At 28.3% G+C, this 18,352-nt stretch overlaps 1 protein-coding gene across 2 annotated transcripts; it reads left to right on the forward strand.

Annotated features, from left to right (window-relative positions):
- The first annotated feature begins 12,471 nt into the window (after positions 1-12,471).
- LOC106360029 (TNF receptor-associated factor homolog 1a-like) lies at positions 12,472-14,851 on the forward strand. 2 transcript variants are annotated; one of them, XM_048739029.1, is made up of 9 exons: positions 12,475-12,669; positions 12,767-12,815; positions 12,978-13,086; positions 13,182-13,270; positions 13,345-13,413; positions 13,479-13,611; positions 13,711-13,860; positions 13,976-14,411; positions 14,489-14,851. In XM_048739029.1, the coding sequence occupies exons 2-9, from the start codon at positions 12,788-12,790 to the stop codon at positions 14,690-14,692; spliced, it is 1,218 nt and encodes a 405-aa protein (XP_048594986.1). In that variant the 5' UTR covers positions 12,475-12,669; positions 12,767-12,787; the 3' UTR covers positions 14,693-14,851. The 2 variants fall into 2 exon arrangements, with proteins under 2 accessions (XP_022573450.2, XP_048594986.1); XM_022717729.2 differs by having other exon boundaries at positions 12,472-12,815.
- The last annotated feature ends 3,501 nt before the right edge of the window (positions 14,852-18,352 follow it).

Raw genomic sequence — 18,352 nt, forward strand, 5'->3', positions numbered from 1 at the left:
ATGCGAAATAGAACCGTTTTCTTCTCGATAAATTGAACATCAATCTTCGTGCCAGCATTTGCTGAAGACTGGATGCAGTTCACAGACACATGAATCGAACCGACATGGGGAGCATCACCGATGAAATAGCCAACCAGGTAGCTATGCACAATAACTATGACTCATCAAATATCTCATCTGGGATCTGAATCGAACCAACCCCATTTACAATATCAACCTTCGGCTGAACATCACTCGGAGACGTTTTTTTCCACGGTGAGGAGCGATTCAAAATCTCTTTCACCGAATCCCCTCCTGATCCATCACAAGCCCTCATCTCTTCAATAAAAACCTTTATCCTCCTATCACCCCCTTTTGTACCATTGCAAACCTTTGCCCCTTCAGTGACACCCATCAAAGTGCTATCACCCAAATCCCTCTCTTCAACATCGCAGGTTTGATATAGTTCATAGACCCGAGCTCTTCGTGTGTTGTTGGCTCAACCACCAGATTTAATCCTTTTGAGAGAGATCTCGCCATCGCTATGGTTATTGGAGAAATCATTCCTATTGTCCCTCGATCAAAAAAGAAAAACTCAAATATCCCTCTTCTAATAATAATTATTCATTATTATTTTTTTGGAAATCAAGTCATTTACCAATTTACCCCTAGACCTAATTATAAAACGTGTTCAGTTTTTTGTTTTTCCTCACATCCGTCTTCTTCTCTTATCATCTTCCTCTCTCTTTTGCTTCATCTCTTCTTACTTTTCGTTTTTCATCTTCTTTCTTCGTAGATCTGAAATCCAGGATATAAAATGTATCCACGATGACTCCGCCTGATGTAACACCGACATAGCTTAGATCCACGACGGTTCAGCCAGAGAAAACGGTGAAGAAGATGACGAAATTACAGAAAAAAAAAGATTTGAAGAACATCTGGGTTTTGATTTATGATTTTTCTTGTTCTGAGGTTTTGATTTACGATTCTTATGGTTCTAGATTTAAGAATTCAAGGTTATTTAGGAGAATCCTGGTTTTTCTATGGTTTTAGGGTTCTTCTTGTTCTTATTCTCCCTTTCAAAATATTTTTTTCTGTTTTTATTTATTTAGTCTTCAGATCTGGATTTAGTATAACTCAGTATTACTAACTTAGTCGAACTCGGTACAACTAGTCTAATATTACTTAGTACTACGCAGTATAACCAGTATAACTCAGTCGAATTCGGTATAACAAACTCAGTTTTATGCTGTATAACCAATACAATTATGTAGAACTTAGTAAAACTACATAAGCACAACTACGTAGAATTCAGTTAAACTACATAAGTACAACTAAGTAAAACTCAGTACAACTACATGAGTATTACTAATAGAACTCGGCACAACTACATGAGTATAACTAAAAGAACTCAATATAATTAGTTGAAGCAATATAACTAATTGGACTAGTTGTCCATCGATAATTAAAATTTGAACTTTAAAAAAGAAAAAAATCAAATTTTGAAAATTTGAAATTCTGGAAAGAGGGAAACTTTGAAAATTTGAAAATTTAAAAATTTGAAAATTTCAATTTGTTCTAAAAATAATAAATAATTTTTTAAAAGAATAAGGGTAAAATCGGGTTTTCATATTTTTATTAAATGTTGAAGGGTATTGAGATTAGTGAGGGATATAGCAGATTTGTTTTTATCAGATAAGGGCAAATGAGATGATGGCTCTGGTTATTGTCGCCAAAAGGGTCGCCGTCATTGTTCATGCGAAATTAATTTTAATTGATATCTACTGTTCACATGACATTACCATTCACAATATTATCTATATTTAAATTAATAAAGTATTGCCTAATATTTTCTAGTATTACGTAACATTATTTAGTATTACTAATTGTAAAAAATAAAATAAAAACAATACATGTCGAAACCCAAAAAATAAATAATATTTTTTGTTTAAATTGTTGAAGTATTGCGTAGTGTTACTTAACATTGTTTAGTATTACAAATTTTATAAAAACCTAGAAAATCCGAAATGTCAAAACCAAAATTCAATATTGTTTTTCATACACTGAACGAAGTATTACCTATTATTTGAAATATTACTTACTATTACCTAGTTCTACTAATTGTGAGAACCTGAAAAATCAGAAGTGTCAAATTCATAAATTCCAAAAAAAATTTATAAATTGTCTAGTATTACTTATTATCATACAATGTGTTCATATTGTAAGTTCACACTATAAGTTTACACTATATGTTCACTGAAGAATTGACATGTGGCAGAGTAAAAGACCCTTAATTTTCATATAGTTATTCATATGTTTCAAGTATTATTTAGCTGCAAATAGTTGTATTTTTTTGGTGTTTTAACTTATATAGTTTTTTTAGTGTTCCAAAAAAAAAGTGTTTCAAAAAAAAAACTTATATAGTTTTACCTTACATTAAAAAAATATTTTGTTTTACTGATGATTTAGGCGATTAAGGTAGATTTTTTATTTTTCCATGCATTGATATTTACTAAATAATGTTTTATATATATTTTTCATCATAAGTCATTAATATTAACAAAGTGAACATAAAAGTATAATGTATTGTTGTGTAACCATTATAATAATGACCTTAAATCTATAAACTATTTTATGTAACTAAAAATGATTTTATTTATAAAATTTGTTTATAACATATATTTTGTGACTTTTTCCTATAATTATTTAGTATGAATCAATTAATGATATTAATTATAATAGTTATATTTTTGTCTATTTTTACCTGTTGTACACTGATGTAACTCAAATTGAATGATTTCGGGTTGAATCCATTATGATTTATAATGATTTACTTATAATTATCTAAAATTGATATCTTTATTTTAATAATAATTATTATTATTATTATCATTATTATTATTAAATAATGAACGGGTCGTGGTTCTTGGTTGGATTGGGTCCGTCCAACCAAAACTTATTTTTATGTTTTTTATCTTTAGTTATTTATATCTAATAACGTAAGCGTTTATTTGAAATTTCTTATTGTCATTAAAGTTGAGTTTGGTCCAGGAGTATATCGACTAAGTGAGGGTTGAATAGATTTTTGGAGAATGGAGCATTTCAGCCGTTATCCCTTTTAGGCTCTGAGTGGATGGATAGATATTTTAGAGTAACAATTTACTCTAAAATTTAAGTTACTCTAAATTCAATAAAAAATTCACCAGTTAAATTATATATCAGTTCTGATATTTATTCTCATTACTGTTAAAAGAATGAAATAGAGTAATATTTACTCTAGGTTATATTAGAGTTATAAGATTTACTCTACCTTTTCTCTTCTTCTTTTTTTTTTCATTTTCACCTTTTTTTATGTTTTCACAATTTCTTATACTTATTTTTCCTCCGTTTACTCTAAAACGACCAATCACACTCTTATTATTATTAAATATTTCCAAAACAATATATAAATTCTTTGTTCAATACCTTGTGTGATGGGAAATAATCAAAATATTTTTTTTACTTCAAGACTTATTGGAGACAAATAAAAAGGTTAATTTGCTAAATGACTAAAATCTTAATAATATTAAGAAAATAGCATATGTAATAAAAAATAGATCATTCTATAACATTTGTTCCTTTTTCCTTTGGTTTTATCCCTATCTATATTGATTACGGATGAGTAAATAATACGGCGGTGATAAAACCAAGGAAGCGGAAACGGTCAAAGTGGCAAACCGGAGTAAGCGGCGACCATAGATATGAAGGAAGCGGTTGTCTTATGTAGAAGCATAATTGGTGGTGGCCATGATAGTGGCGGTTGGCAGGATGCATATATGGTGGAAATAATAATGTGTATGTAAGAAGAAATTTAAACAATATAAAATGAAATGGATCAGATTAAAAATATAATACATATTACCGAATTTAAATTTATTTAGAAAATAGAAGAAATGGAGGAAGATGAGAAATATAAGGATGAGGAGGAGTAAAGTGATCATATTTTAACCATTAAATTCAGACCGCAAGTGCACATCACTGCATGAAAGTACGTAGAGATCAAATCCAAAAGGACCAAGGTTACACAACAACTCTCGAGATTAGAGTAAAGTTAAGACAAAATAGATTTATTTGTAATTTTAAGTCGCAAGAATGTAAACAGAATGTAAGGATAATTAATAAAAAAAAAACAGGTATCGGGAAATCTCAGGAAACACAAACTGAATGAATTGATTGTTCGATAGGGAATGTACTAAGAACCGTTCTAAAACCCAAATCTCTTAATTAGACTAGCCTACTTCCGAACTACTAAAGCCTATTTACTAGAGTTCTTATGAGTAACTTCCATTTAATTCCATATATTAAATGGTTAAATCTATCAAACTTGTTCTTATGAGTAACTTCCATCTAAAGATTAACTTCCATTGAATTTCAGATTCTAAACATGCAATAAGAACAATTTGGTTAGATTCACAGAACTCCCTAACATCAAATTCCGTTGGCTAAGAATATTTCGGTCATGTAAGTTAGTTCATGCATTTAATCAAACACTTTCAGTGCATTAAATAACCTATGGATCAGGAACTAGGTGATCAACCAAATTCAAGCTTCAAGAACAACCTATATGAAGAAACTCATAGATTATTCTCTATTCTAATAAATGACAATCAACATTCCCTGAATTCTCTTGAAACCCAAACCTAACCAATGAACTACACATACAAGGCATATAGACACAAAGAGATGATGAATATTTCATAATCTAACAATACTAAAAGGGAGATATGCTTAAAGGAGAAGCATGTCACATCCTCAAAAAAAATCAACCAATCAGGATATTTTAATCTACCAGGTCAGCATTACTTATGTCGACTAAAGATGAAAATAGGCCCTTACATTTTTAAACGGTCCAATTTATGTTTAAGTTTTATTTTCGTGACATATGACCCAGCAAAATTATCTCTTCCTTCTTCACGCCGAGCAGTCTCTTCATTTTCCTATGCAATTTTGATTCTCAACTGTAATAGTTGCTCTCCACTACTATAATAATTCATCAAGGCCTCTTCAATACTATGAATACAATGGCAAGCAACCCCTTCATTCTCCCTTTCTTCACCTTATATATGTTACTTTGTTTTATCAATTCTCCGTAGAACTGCTAACAAATAATCTACTGCATCCATGGCAAACAAAACTTGGAAATCAACTACAACGGTTTCAGCTGCTATATTATGTTGTCTCCGGATGATGAAAAGAAATGATGTAGCTATAAGATGAGACTATTTCTCTGATAGCACTAACCCTCAAACTTAAGAGGACCTTGATCTTCATGACACCGGTTTAGAGCCGGTGGACAAGTCAAACGGCCATCTCATTCTGGGTTTGTCTTAAGTCTCTAACTTTTAATCTCATTATCTTAATTTAATTGACTGGATTCGATTTTGAGCTCAGACAATGTAGCAGTGTTTTCTTTAATCAACATTGTACACAACTATACAACAAAATCCATACATGTCTTGGTTTGATTCAGAAAAAAAAATCATTTTTATTTGCAGGAGGTTAATTGGCTACAAATTCGGTGAAACCAGAACTTACTGCTCTCTGCTCACATTGGCGGTTCTTTGTTTAAGTGGATATGTTTCAGGTGAAAGCTTTGCATCACAATGTTACTAGCAAAAAACTTTGGTGTGGGCGATCCTCACTCTCATGTCTTTTAAAACTTTGAGGCCATATTCTTCTCTTAAATTATAATCTCAGTTTATGTGGGGGTTAATTAACACATTAAAACTTTACTCTCATGTTTGTTTTGCAGTGATATTGCTTTGTCGATGGTGATGAAATATGCAGACAATATTGTAAAGATAATAAATTGGCAAATGCATATTCAAATCGCCAGCATATGCCCTAAGTAGTAGTCACTTTTCTACACAGGGATTAGCCTTTATCAATCTGTTACATCAGGGGCAATGCTTTATCATTGTATTTCTATTCAGTTTCTGTCTTCTCTTTCCTCGGCTCAAAGTAAAGTTAACCACATTTGCCTCTGCCAATACAATTCATCTATTATTGTACCATAAAATTTCCTAACGAAAGAGCTGATACTTATTGTGTTCCCACTTTGCAGGGTCGTCACTATTTCAGTATATTTGTATTTCGCTGGGAACCTACGATGCTAGCAAATAAGGATCTAAATACTTCAGCTGCCAGAAAAAAGAATGTCACTATTCTAGCACATGGATAAATCTTATTTAACAAATGAGATTTTGTATACCCGGTAATCTTCGCATTTGTATTCCTACTTCGGTTATATTGTCTCAGACCATGCATTTGGAGTACTTGCAAGTTGCAACATCTTCTCATGATATGGTTACGAAAACAAACTTACTTGTGCTTTACAAGCTTAGGCACATATATGGTTCTTTACATAATAACATGCTATATTCAGCATAGATTGTTATAGGACTTAGGATACTAAAGAAATTTTCCGTCTTTTCAGGATAAGCCGGTTCATAGTAGGAGTCATCAAAAATATGGAAGCTATTAAGCATATATTTTCTCTTGGTATCCGATTCAGAATGAGATTTAAAGGAGAAGAGTCCCCTGAGAGGATGTAAGATTCCATTTTTATCCTTTTGATCATTAATTCAGTGTTTTTGATTATTGATCATTGAGTTTCTTCAGATTTTACAGGGTACGATTCCAGGAACTGGAGATCTATCTTCACAATTGCCAGCTTCTCAATGGAGATCATTGCAAGTTCAGTTAACCATTCAACGTTCTTTCAGTTTCACCGCTTCTTCTTATTATGCAGTTATCGTTTTCCTATACAAGATTGTCTCTTCCTCTTTAGGTCTAATGGGATGAGCCAACAACAAAGTAGAGACCCGGCAGAATCTTGCCATCTTCCCCTGTTTCAACGCCTGCTCAACCATCACAACCAAAGTGCAAGGGGTCAAGACCAATCAAATCATCCAGAAAAGCAACTTAAAAATACATATGGAGTTCCCAGTTGGCAAGAACCCATCACTCCAAGCGCAGCTAATGAGCCGTAACAAAAATTGACAACCTAACCAAAGTAATCATTTTATCACTTGAAAACTCAGATAGATGCATTGCAACAAAGTTCTGAAATGTGATCTTCTTTGAAATTGGATTCAAAGGTACAAATGCAAGGTATCTGCTGGTCGTGCGGTTGATTTACGTCTGTTGAAATGATTAAAAAGCTTGGAGAGATGTTTGAGATCCAAGGACAATTTCTTCCTCATAACAAATGGATTGTTGTCTTCACAGATGATGAAGGAGACATGATGTTTTCTCGAGATAGATCCATGGAAGTAAGCAATTATCACATGTAGTAAAAGCCGTTTTCTGTTTAGTCTGAACTAAACCAGATCTGGTTGAAAACTATTATTACTCTTAACGGTTTGCTAATAAATGTTTTGTTTTTCTATGGAATTGTGCAGTCAGTGTTGCAAGATGGCCAAGAAAATATTTATATATACGAGTGGTGAGGTCAATAGAATGGCAACGAAATTGAAGATTTCTTTGTCGTTAGAGAATGAAGACATAATGGATTAATAATCGTCATTAAATGTGATAGTTTATCTAAGTTAAAGTTATTTAGCGACGTTGTTTTAGTAACTTATGGTCGTAACGGTCTCTAGGCTATAGATTATCAATCTGTGTATAAAGACTTCCATAGTCTTGGGAGTTATTTTCCCCGTTCGTGTCGGTTTTAAAATTGGCAATCTAAAATATTTTGGTTTGGGACAGTGATTTATGGGTTGGTTCCATAACAATTCAGTTTTCAAACCAAGTACGTCATTACAAGTTTACAGCATCAGTAAAACATGGGTGGGATGTTTGAACACATTTTCGTAATCAAATAATGTTATACGAGCTACTCAAACTTGCAACAAGAAGCAAGATATGGTTACTGAAGATGATGAGAATGATCAGCGCATCCAAACTTCAACATGTTTTAACTCCAGTGGTTGTATATGTACCTCTTTTAGATAAAATGTTTATAAATGGGATAAAATATTCTAATTTCGGTCTTCCGATAAATAGAATTTGAGAAAAAATCAAGAAAAAGTTAAAGCCATCACAATTATTTGATAAAATCAAAGTCCCTCAAAACTATGAAGTAATAAAGTGAACTGCATATCTTTGTTAAACAGTAGTATTTTTTTTTGGGTAAAAAAACAGTAGTATTAAGCATTAAAACGTAGGTTGTTTCATATGACTGAAAATATTATATAAGTGGTAAGGTGAACTGACAGAATACTATGAAAACAACGTCTAAGCAATAAAAAAGAAATCTAAAACAAAAATATATATTTTTCGTAAGCAAAAATATAGATCACTATCATAATATTTATATTTTACAAATTTTTAATTCATCTCATCTTATAAACTAATAAATTTATTTACTAAATTCATTATTGTATCATTAGAGATATTTAGAAAATGGTCTTAGGTCTCGATTGACAAAGCATTTATAATGCATTATGCTCTTTACTATCCAATCAACACTTATTGGAAAAACATTTACAAGATTCAAAAGTTTTCCAAATTTTTTTTTGCTGAATACTTTTATATGGAGCTTTTGGTAAAACATTTGCATTTAGAATATATAAATTAAAATTTAATTATAAAAAAAATAGTTTATTTTATAATAAAAATAAAAAATATTATACTAAAAATAAATTTTAAATATAATTTTTTATACAATAAACATGATTCATTATTTCGACACAAAATAAAAAAAATTAATATAAATATGTGTACATATATATATATATATATTATAGATAAACAAATAATATATCATATACTAATTTTATGATAATTTTATATGTAAATTATTTACTACTTTATAATTTTATAACGTAAACCTAAATAATATTTTAAATATAATATCGGAGTATTTATATCTCCATGCATTTGTTTATGATGAATTTGCGATTTTTTTTAACTAAAATAATACAAACCATATAAATAATAGTATAGAGTTACTAAACGTACAAAAAAGGAATCCCAACTACCTTCATTTTTGGTTTCATACAATAGAAATATAAATAGAAATATATTATACAATATCATAAACTATGTGCTATAGTGAGAAGAAATTTAAAGCTAAAATTCTACATATCTACGAATAAGTAATGGTCATAATGCCATTAAAAAAGATTTTATTTCAACAAACATATTTCAACAACTGAGAACAGATAATAACAACAAACTATATTACTCTTGTTTAATGTGCTAAATATCAAAATATTTTTTTTGGTTTCAATAAAACATATATTAGAATATATGAAGATACATGATATAGAATTTAAAAGTTAACAATCACACTTTAAATTTATTGGAATAAACAAAGAAAAAATTAATACAATTATTTTGTTAAAACTGGTTAAACTACAAATAACAAATATTTATGCAAAATAAATACAAGTTCAAGAAAAAATAATAATATACTAATAAAATGAAAAATTAACAAATTAAAAAATACAAAAACCGCGCGAAGCGCGGCGAAAGACCTAGTTGATTTAAAATTCAAAAACAAGGTTCATAAATCTTCTTTAAAGTTATCGGTTTGTCTCCCCAAAAACTCCAAAACAACAAGTCTGGTAAAAACAAATGTACCTGAACATTATAGAAAAATATTTTTATAAATAGTATTAAATTTAAAAATAAAGAAGAACTAGGTAATTTTTCCGTGCTCATGCACAGACATAAATATTTATAAAATAAATATAATATAATAATTAATTGATATTTACTTTTAATTTTAAATTAATTTATATTAATTTATTTTTTTGTATGTATAATTTATATTAATTATATCATATTACTTTAATTAAATATTTATCTAATTGGTTTTGTTGTTTTTTCAATCAATTTAGTTGTCATTTGGACATATTGGATTCTATCTATTTATTTGAATTCAACTATAATATTTATTTTTGTAAATATATTAATTTTGATTAATTTTCTTATTTGCATTTTAGGTTGGTTGTTGTCTTAAACATATAAGTATATTTTATTAAGATTATGTATAATTTAAGATATATTGTGATTAGAATGAAATAAAAAATAAACTAAAATGTCTGATTCCAAATTACATAAATTAATATAATGATAATATTCTAAAGTCTCATGCATATATATAAATTTTACAAAAGATCTAAAATGTAACAGTGAGTTAATATTTTATTTATCATTTGTTAATATATTTTAAGTCATCATATAATTTAAATTTATAAAATAAATAATTTATTATTATATAAACAAAATAAATAAATTATACATTCTCATTGTAGTTACATTTATGATTTTATATAGGGGAAATTACATGTTTACCACTTTTATAGTACCACTTTTCATTTTTACCATCACTAATGAGACATTTTCAAAAATACATTTTTCATTAAGTTGCAAAAGACTCTTATGCTCTTGTTATTTATATATATAATAAATCATTATTTAAATAAATAAATAAAAATGTAAACTTTTTTTTATGTTTTTGAATTATACTTTTCAAATTCGAACTTTTTTATAAAAAAAAAATTTTGAATTTTTTTCGAATTTTTTTATTTATTTTTGTTTTCAAATTTCTTTTTGAAAAACGAAAATTATGTTTGAAACTATTTTTTAAAATTTTTTATATATATTTTTAAGTATTTATATATTTATTAGAATCATAAATTTCACATTACAAAAACCCTACCCCACCCCTTAACTCTAAACCCTAAATCTAGATTAGTTAACCTAAGGGTATAATTGTATTTTACCGTTCATTAAAAATGAAGATAAAAGTAGTTAGTGTAAACATGAAAAGTAGTATTATGAATGTGGTATTTGTGGCAATTTCCCTTTTATATATAAGTTGGGTTAGTTGCTAATAAATTATATATTCTTATTGTAGTTACATCTATGATTTTTTAAATATAAGTTGGATTAGTTGTTAATATGTTCATTTGTTAATATGTTTATTGCTAAAATTTATTTTTAGTTTTTTCAATATATCTTAAAATATGCAGTAAAAATGTGATTGTATTTTATAAATTATATTATATAAGTAAAATAAAATTTATTTATTTTTCCGTAATTGTAAGATACTATAGTAAACTAAATATATTAAAAACATAAAAAAAATATTTCAATAATAATAATAATAAATTATTTTTTGTCAACTAAAACAATATACGTTTATGTTACTTAATTATTTTATGTAATCATTAAAAAATATATAGATATATATCAAAAAATTCAATTACTTTGAAAATATATATTTGTTTTGTGTAAAATTATGTTTTAAAAGAAAAATATTTCTTTTCTAATATCATGATCATTTGTGTGAACTTTGTTTTATGAAATCACATTATATACAAATATATTTTTTCATCTAAGAAGATGTAGATAAAAAATGTATTTTATTACTTCAAAAGTATATTTTTTGTTAATTAAAGATATCTTTTAAATAGAATATTACTATTTTGTGAACTTTCCTTTTTTTATAAAATCATATTATATATACATATATTTTTCGTTTTTAAATAATTTTTAAAACTTTATAAATATTTCCTTTTTATTTATATTGTTATTTGGAAAATTTTAAAAAGTAAAAACTAATATTTAAATGTACTTTTTTTATTTCATTAGGGGTATTGTAGTAATCAACCATCGTGAAAGTTAACATGAGCGTGACACCTAGAAAAGTGACTTCTCAAATAATGGGGGTGATTGGTTGGGCTTTATCTCTATACTTTAGCTTTATTTATTTTTAAATCACTAAATTTTACCAATCATGCTTTAGTTTTACTTTTAAAAATTAAAATCTACATCAAGTTTTTATTTAATTTTACCAATCATGCTTCAGCTTTATTTTTAAAGCTACAGCAAAAAAATAAAGCAAAACTTTTTATTATGCATTTTAGGCAAAAATGCTACATAATATTTTTATAGGCTGTAGAATCTGTAAAATGTAAAAAAAGATATCTATAATATCAAATAAATTATATAATCATAATAAAAACTTTTATAAATATTTTAATTTTGAATTTGAGTGTTTTTTAATTATTAAGATTTTTAAATAATATAAATATTATTAACATATCACTTTTTAAATTACAACAAATTTTGATAATTTATAAACAAAAATATTAATATAAATTATTTTAATTCATATAAAGTAATAATTTTATATATACAACACATATTTTATATATTTTATTTTAAAATATCTACAGCCTATAACTTACAGGTACAACAAATTTAACTACAGCAAAAGTCTACAGTAACAACTTTACAGCTACAACCAATTTATCTACAGATAAATTTTTTAAGCCATAGAGATTGACTATTCCAACTCATTCATTTGGTCACCACCATTTGGACCCTATATAATTCCTTAATTAAATGAATGAGTAAGAACATTAAGGAAAAAGTATTCTTTATAAATGATATCAAATCTAAGAAATAAAGAGGAGTTGACTATTCTCATTCCTTCTTATCTTAATGTGTTTCATGTTTCCCATTAAAAAGATTTTGGATGATCTTTTTTTGAATTTTTTTTTGGAAGATCTTTAATCGTATTATAATAATTTAGTATATCTTCCATAACTGATTTAAGAGTATTACTCCCCCATTATTCGTTCTTAATCGTTCCGAAACAATTAAGCTCCTCTCTGCTCTTTCTTCCAGGTTTTGCTTCCCTCGTCTCTCTTATCATTCGTTTAGTTGATAGACAAACACTTTTTCGTGTTTTAACTTCTTAGTCCTAACCTTTTTAAGTTTGAAGGAGACAAAACACTCCAGGGAAATGTCTGAGATTACTAAAGAAGATTCTGGTATGCGTTTGAGTATTTTTCTTTTCATGCACTTCGTTCTTTAATTGTTTTAATCTCAAAATACTCCTCCGTTTTCTTGCTATGTCCTACTCTATGTTTTCATGGTCCGTTTTTATTCAAAATTTGTTATTTTTTAATAATTTTCATACCTATCCCACGCAGCAAACCCTTCTGAATTATATGGGACATATACATGGAAGATTGGAAAATTTTCAGAAATATGTAAGAAAGAGATCCGTAGCAATGTTTTTGAAATTGGCGGCCATCAGTGGTAAATGACATTTTGTTCTCGGGTGGATATATTAATACACTTCAAATGTTCTTAATCTATATCCTATTTTCTTATTTGTTCTATACCTATCATAGGTATATTGTATTCTATCCACAAGGGTGTGAAATATGCAACCATCTCTCTGTGTTTCTCTGTGCTGCAAACCATCAGAAACTTCTTCCAGGTGAGTATTATTGTCTCGATCGGCAAACCTATTTAAACTAATTTATCATTGAGGTTAACAGCTTTTGGAGACAGGTTGGAATCATTTTGCTTTGTTTACGGTATCGTTGATGAATAACCATCCAAATAAATCGAAGCATTCAGGTTATTGTTTGACGCTTTTACTTTATCCCATTATACCTAGACTAAACTGAACAGGTTTCTTGCAGATACATTACACAAGTTTTATAAGAGAGAGCATGATTGGGGATGGAAAAAGTTTATAGAGTTACCTAGATTACTGGATGGTTTCATAGACGACTCTGGCTCTCTTATAATTAAGGCTCAAGTACAGGTCATTAGGTACATCTGCGAAGATTTTGAGTGTATCTAGAGTGATTCCATTTTTTCATGGCACCATTGACACACAACCAAACTTATCTTTAAAGTTGATCCTTGCAGAAAGAGTGTGAATGGACCTTTTCCCTGCCTTGATAGTCAGTACAGAAAGGAACTTCTTAGGGTTTATTTTACAGTTGTAAAGCAGATTTTTTTGAGGTTTATGAAAGAAAAACGAAACAAGTTGATGGAGGACAAGACAAGATGGACAAGGTACATTTTTCATGTTTGTTAATTAATTCTTGATAAATTTTCTCAAAATGTTTTAAGTAAATTAATTGCATCATATATAACAAAGAATGTATCCTGTTAATACCTTGGTACGCAGCTTATGCGCATTCTGGTTAGGGATGGACCAAAAACCAAGGCGAGCGATGTCTCGAGAGAAAATGGATGTGATTCAGAAACTAGCTGTGAAGCACTTTTTCATCAACAAAAACGTTACATCCCCTTTGGTGATGGATTTCTTGTTTAAGGGGTTAAATTCTCTTGTTTTGGATACCAACAAGGAAAAAATAATACTCACAATCTCAAAACAAATTGTGAGGCTCCTCAAGGATGATTCGGATGCTTCGGAAAATACATTGAAGACTCTTGAAGACGAGCCTAAGAAAGAGATAGCATTTGCTGCCAAAGAATTGGCAGTTCCCATTGTTAGTGTGGACAATGATATGTTTGTTTTAGCTGATGATGCGATGTTACTCCTGGAGAAAGCTGTTCTTGAGCCATTTCCAGATGAAAGGGTTCCTCCAAACCGTATTGAGGTTAGTTTCACATTGTTTATATGGCTCCATATCGATTAAAAATTATTTTTATTGATGGTCTTATATTATTCTTTAAGGTTGATTATGACGAAGAGAGTGATGATGAGAAGCTGTTAACTGAATATGCTAGACACACTCTGGAGGTATTTGTTCTTGATCATATCTTCTGCAACAAAATTGAAATTGCATATAAAGAAGCCAGTGAACTGAAAATGCATGAGGAGCTTATTCGTGAAGAAGATCTGAAGAAGAGAAGAGTAAATTCAACTAAAAGTTCGTGAAGAATAAGAAGTTTTTGCTTTGTTGGAAAAACTAAGTCTACTAAATTTATTTTAGTGTCTGATTTCTATAATCCCTTTTTAACAAATAACATCGTTCTGATTTTAGTCTTTCTCTATATATAAGCAAAGATACGATAAAATATGCTGGTTCTTGCTCAATTTTATAGACTCTCTCCATTTTCAGAAATATTTTTTTGAAATATTAAATTATTAATGTTTTAAAGCAATTTTATTAGTTAATAATGGTAAATTATAAATTTTTAAAAATAATTGAATATATTGAGTTATAATCAATTAAAATTGTTAACTATAGAAAATTTTAATCAAGTTTTAATAAATTTAAGAACATGAAAAAGCCTATAAATTGGAAATAGAAAATATTTTGTTAGATCCTTAATTGCTGACAAAAACTCATTAGAAACAAATGAACCGTTTTACACTCCCTATGTTTCAAAATGTATATCTATACTATTAAAAGGGAATCACTCCTAAAAAATCTACTTAAACAAAATTGTTAGACCATTTCATTAGACTTAACTATTTATTTGATCTTAACTTATATTTCTCTAACTATATAAATACTTTACATAATTTAAATGAATTCATTTATTATTTTCTCATAATCTATTATATAATTGCTCTAACAATAAATCCATATGAATATATGATAGATTATTCAAATGTGATCATTACCACATATAATTCTATTAATAGTATAAATTTTCAATGATTTATTTATGTTTAATAGATATATAATTTGTATTTTAAAATTTTAAGTACTCATTTGGTCCTTACTTTGGTTTCTATTTTTTCTATACTCTATTATTTATGAAATTCAGCTTAATTTTGAGTTTTTTTTCCCAGTTTGGCACGGTTCAGTGCACTCGGGTAAATGTACTCAAACCTATACATTATCTCTTATATAAGAAAAATTTATTTAATTTCAAAAATAAATCCGCGCTTTCTAAGCGCGGGTCGAAATCTAGTAGTTTAGTTAAAAGCACTCATATTAAGAATGTGGTTACTTGTTAAAAGCATCATTTAATATATATTTCAACCAATTATAAAAAATACATAATTTAATTGATCATATAATATTAAATAATATAAATGTTGTATTTAAAAATTTAAAACTACTTACACTGTGGAACATTTTTTTTTTAAATTACTTATATCGAAATAGAGTGAGTCTCACTGTCACAATTATATTTGTTACCCTTTGGGCGAAATAATAAAAAAAATACAATACAAAACAGCTTTTGAATCATAAATAAGAATCTAACGCAATTATTTAGATAGATTTTAATTAACAAATTACTATATTTTATTATTAAATATAAAAAATATTTTTATATATTAAATATTTACATTTTCTCTAAAATAAATAAATAATATAAAGTTTTTTAAAAATATTATTTTGTTATAATTTTGGATTAAATAACACTCATTAAATTATCTCTTTTAAGCATAATTTTTAAAACTAATATAAATTTTATTAGTATAACTAAATTTATTAATTATATTATTTAGTATATTATGTTAAATGTTTCTGGTTTAGGATAGAAGTGACAAATGACATTTCATATTCTTTTCGATGTGTTTATATTTATAATATATCTAAATTATTAAAAAGATAAATAAAATTTTATATTCATTTCAAACTAATATTTATATATTCAAATAAAATATTGATATGATTTGATATATAAGTAAATAATGATACTAGCTATTACTGAGTTTATTGCTTAAAAAGAAAATTTAGTCTTAAAGGTATTAATATATATATAACTAAATTACTAACTTTATTATTTGTTAGAAAATTGTATTGAAAAAATATTTATGATTTTAGAATTCATGGTTTAATTGGATGAAAGGTAATATTAATAATAAAATAGTGGTAGACTATTTATATTAAGAGGATGAAAGATGCGTGAAATTTCAAAAAATCTTACAAAAAAAATTATTGATAGAGAGATGAGAAGAGACATTTCTTTGTAGACTATATTAAATTTCACTGGGTCCATGTCGAAAATAGCAGGGCAGTATGCATATGGACAAAATTTTTGGTTAAGTGTTTTTTTAATTAACGTAATGTATGGCCTAAAACATTACCTCATATTCATGTGGCGTGAATACGAAGTGTACTGGAGGTTTTTCAAACCTAGGCAGGGGCGGACCCAGTAAGGGCTTGGGTGGAGCTTGTGCCCCATGCTGAATTTTTTTTTTACTTTGAAAAAATTAACCCATAATTTATGTGTATGTCCTTGCTTTAAATATATTTTACATTAGTGCCCCATATTAATTTGGTTGCTGGATCCGCCCCTGAACCTAGGTTACTAAGCAACCTAAAGTGTGTAGTACTTTATGATGTAATGTAAAGGAAAAAAATGTATATCCTTCTTAACCCAACCGCACAGTTGGGCCTAGCACAATTCTAAGCATGGGGCTTTTTTCCATAGGAAAGAGGCCTCGAACTGATACGAAAGGACAAAAGTGCATCTGGAATCAGTCGTCAAAACCGTTATAAACATAAATATAGAAAGGCTCCACCACACATTGACATGGGCAATTTAGAATAAGAGAGGTTTAGAGAGATTCTATAAGATTTTATGTTCGAATAATGATTAATTATGATATTGAAGATCATCAGAAATCTCTTGTACTATGAAGTTTTTGTTTGGCTTATCACTAAATCAAACAAGTATTATATTATATCCTCTGTAATCATCATCATTAACATTAGAGAGTGTGAATAAGGTGACACTAGAATCTGATCCATATCCTCTTCACAAATTTGTTACTAACTTTTGGCTTACAACCAAATTTTAGCAAAAAAACTTTTGGCTTACAAGATGTTAACCAAGAATTTTTTTTTTTTTTTGAACTTTGGTTAACCAAGACCTTGATTTGATGAAACACTATTTGTTACTTGTCTAAAATCAGAAACAAGAGACTGAAGAAACAGAGAGAGGGTAAGAGAAGTTGTTAGCATACAGAAAGGAGAGTGTCTGTCCAGGAGCAAGAGGTTGACCGTCTTTAACCAGACAATTATCATAGGAAAGTCGCCTGAAAACTGTAGGGTTAACCAGTCTGACCGAGCTAAACCAGCCATAAGTGACGTTGATCACCGTGATCTTACAGTCCGAGACACATGGTGTTGAAGATCTCAACTGTGAAGGCAGGAATTCCATATGGAAGTGAAACCGTTGAGCCTTGAAAGACAACAATATCATCTTTTGAGCAATCTTGTCTGATCCTTTTGTCCCGTCGACAGTATCTGAAAATATCCCCCGAAAATGCGTCTTTCACGTTATTATAAATGAAAACAAAGATATATCTTTGATTACGGTGAAATAACGTATACATGGAAAAATTTTCTGATAATTTCTCTTTAGGGTTCTTACAACATAAAAACAGAGATATTGATCTTTTAACTGATATGTGAAGCCAACAATGCCTAGATGAGTTAATGGATATAATCATTTGTCTGGGGATCCTCAAAACATAAAACAGAGACTGGTGTTATATGTGAAGTTGATATTAACACTCGATTCGAGAGAGAAGAAATGAGCTGGAATTTTTTTTAATTCACATTAATGTTAACTATACAAACTTAATTACACGCTTATATACATAACCGGTATGTACAAGTAAACCGGG

This window comes from Brassica napus, chromosome A9 (assembly GCF_020379485.1).
Source record: "Brassica napus cultivar Da-Ae chromosome A9, Da-Ae, whole genome shotgun sequence".
NCBI lineage: Eukaryota > Viridiplantae > Streptophyta > Magnoliopsida > Brassicales > Brassicaceae > Brassica > Brassica napus.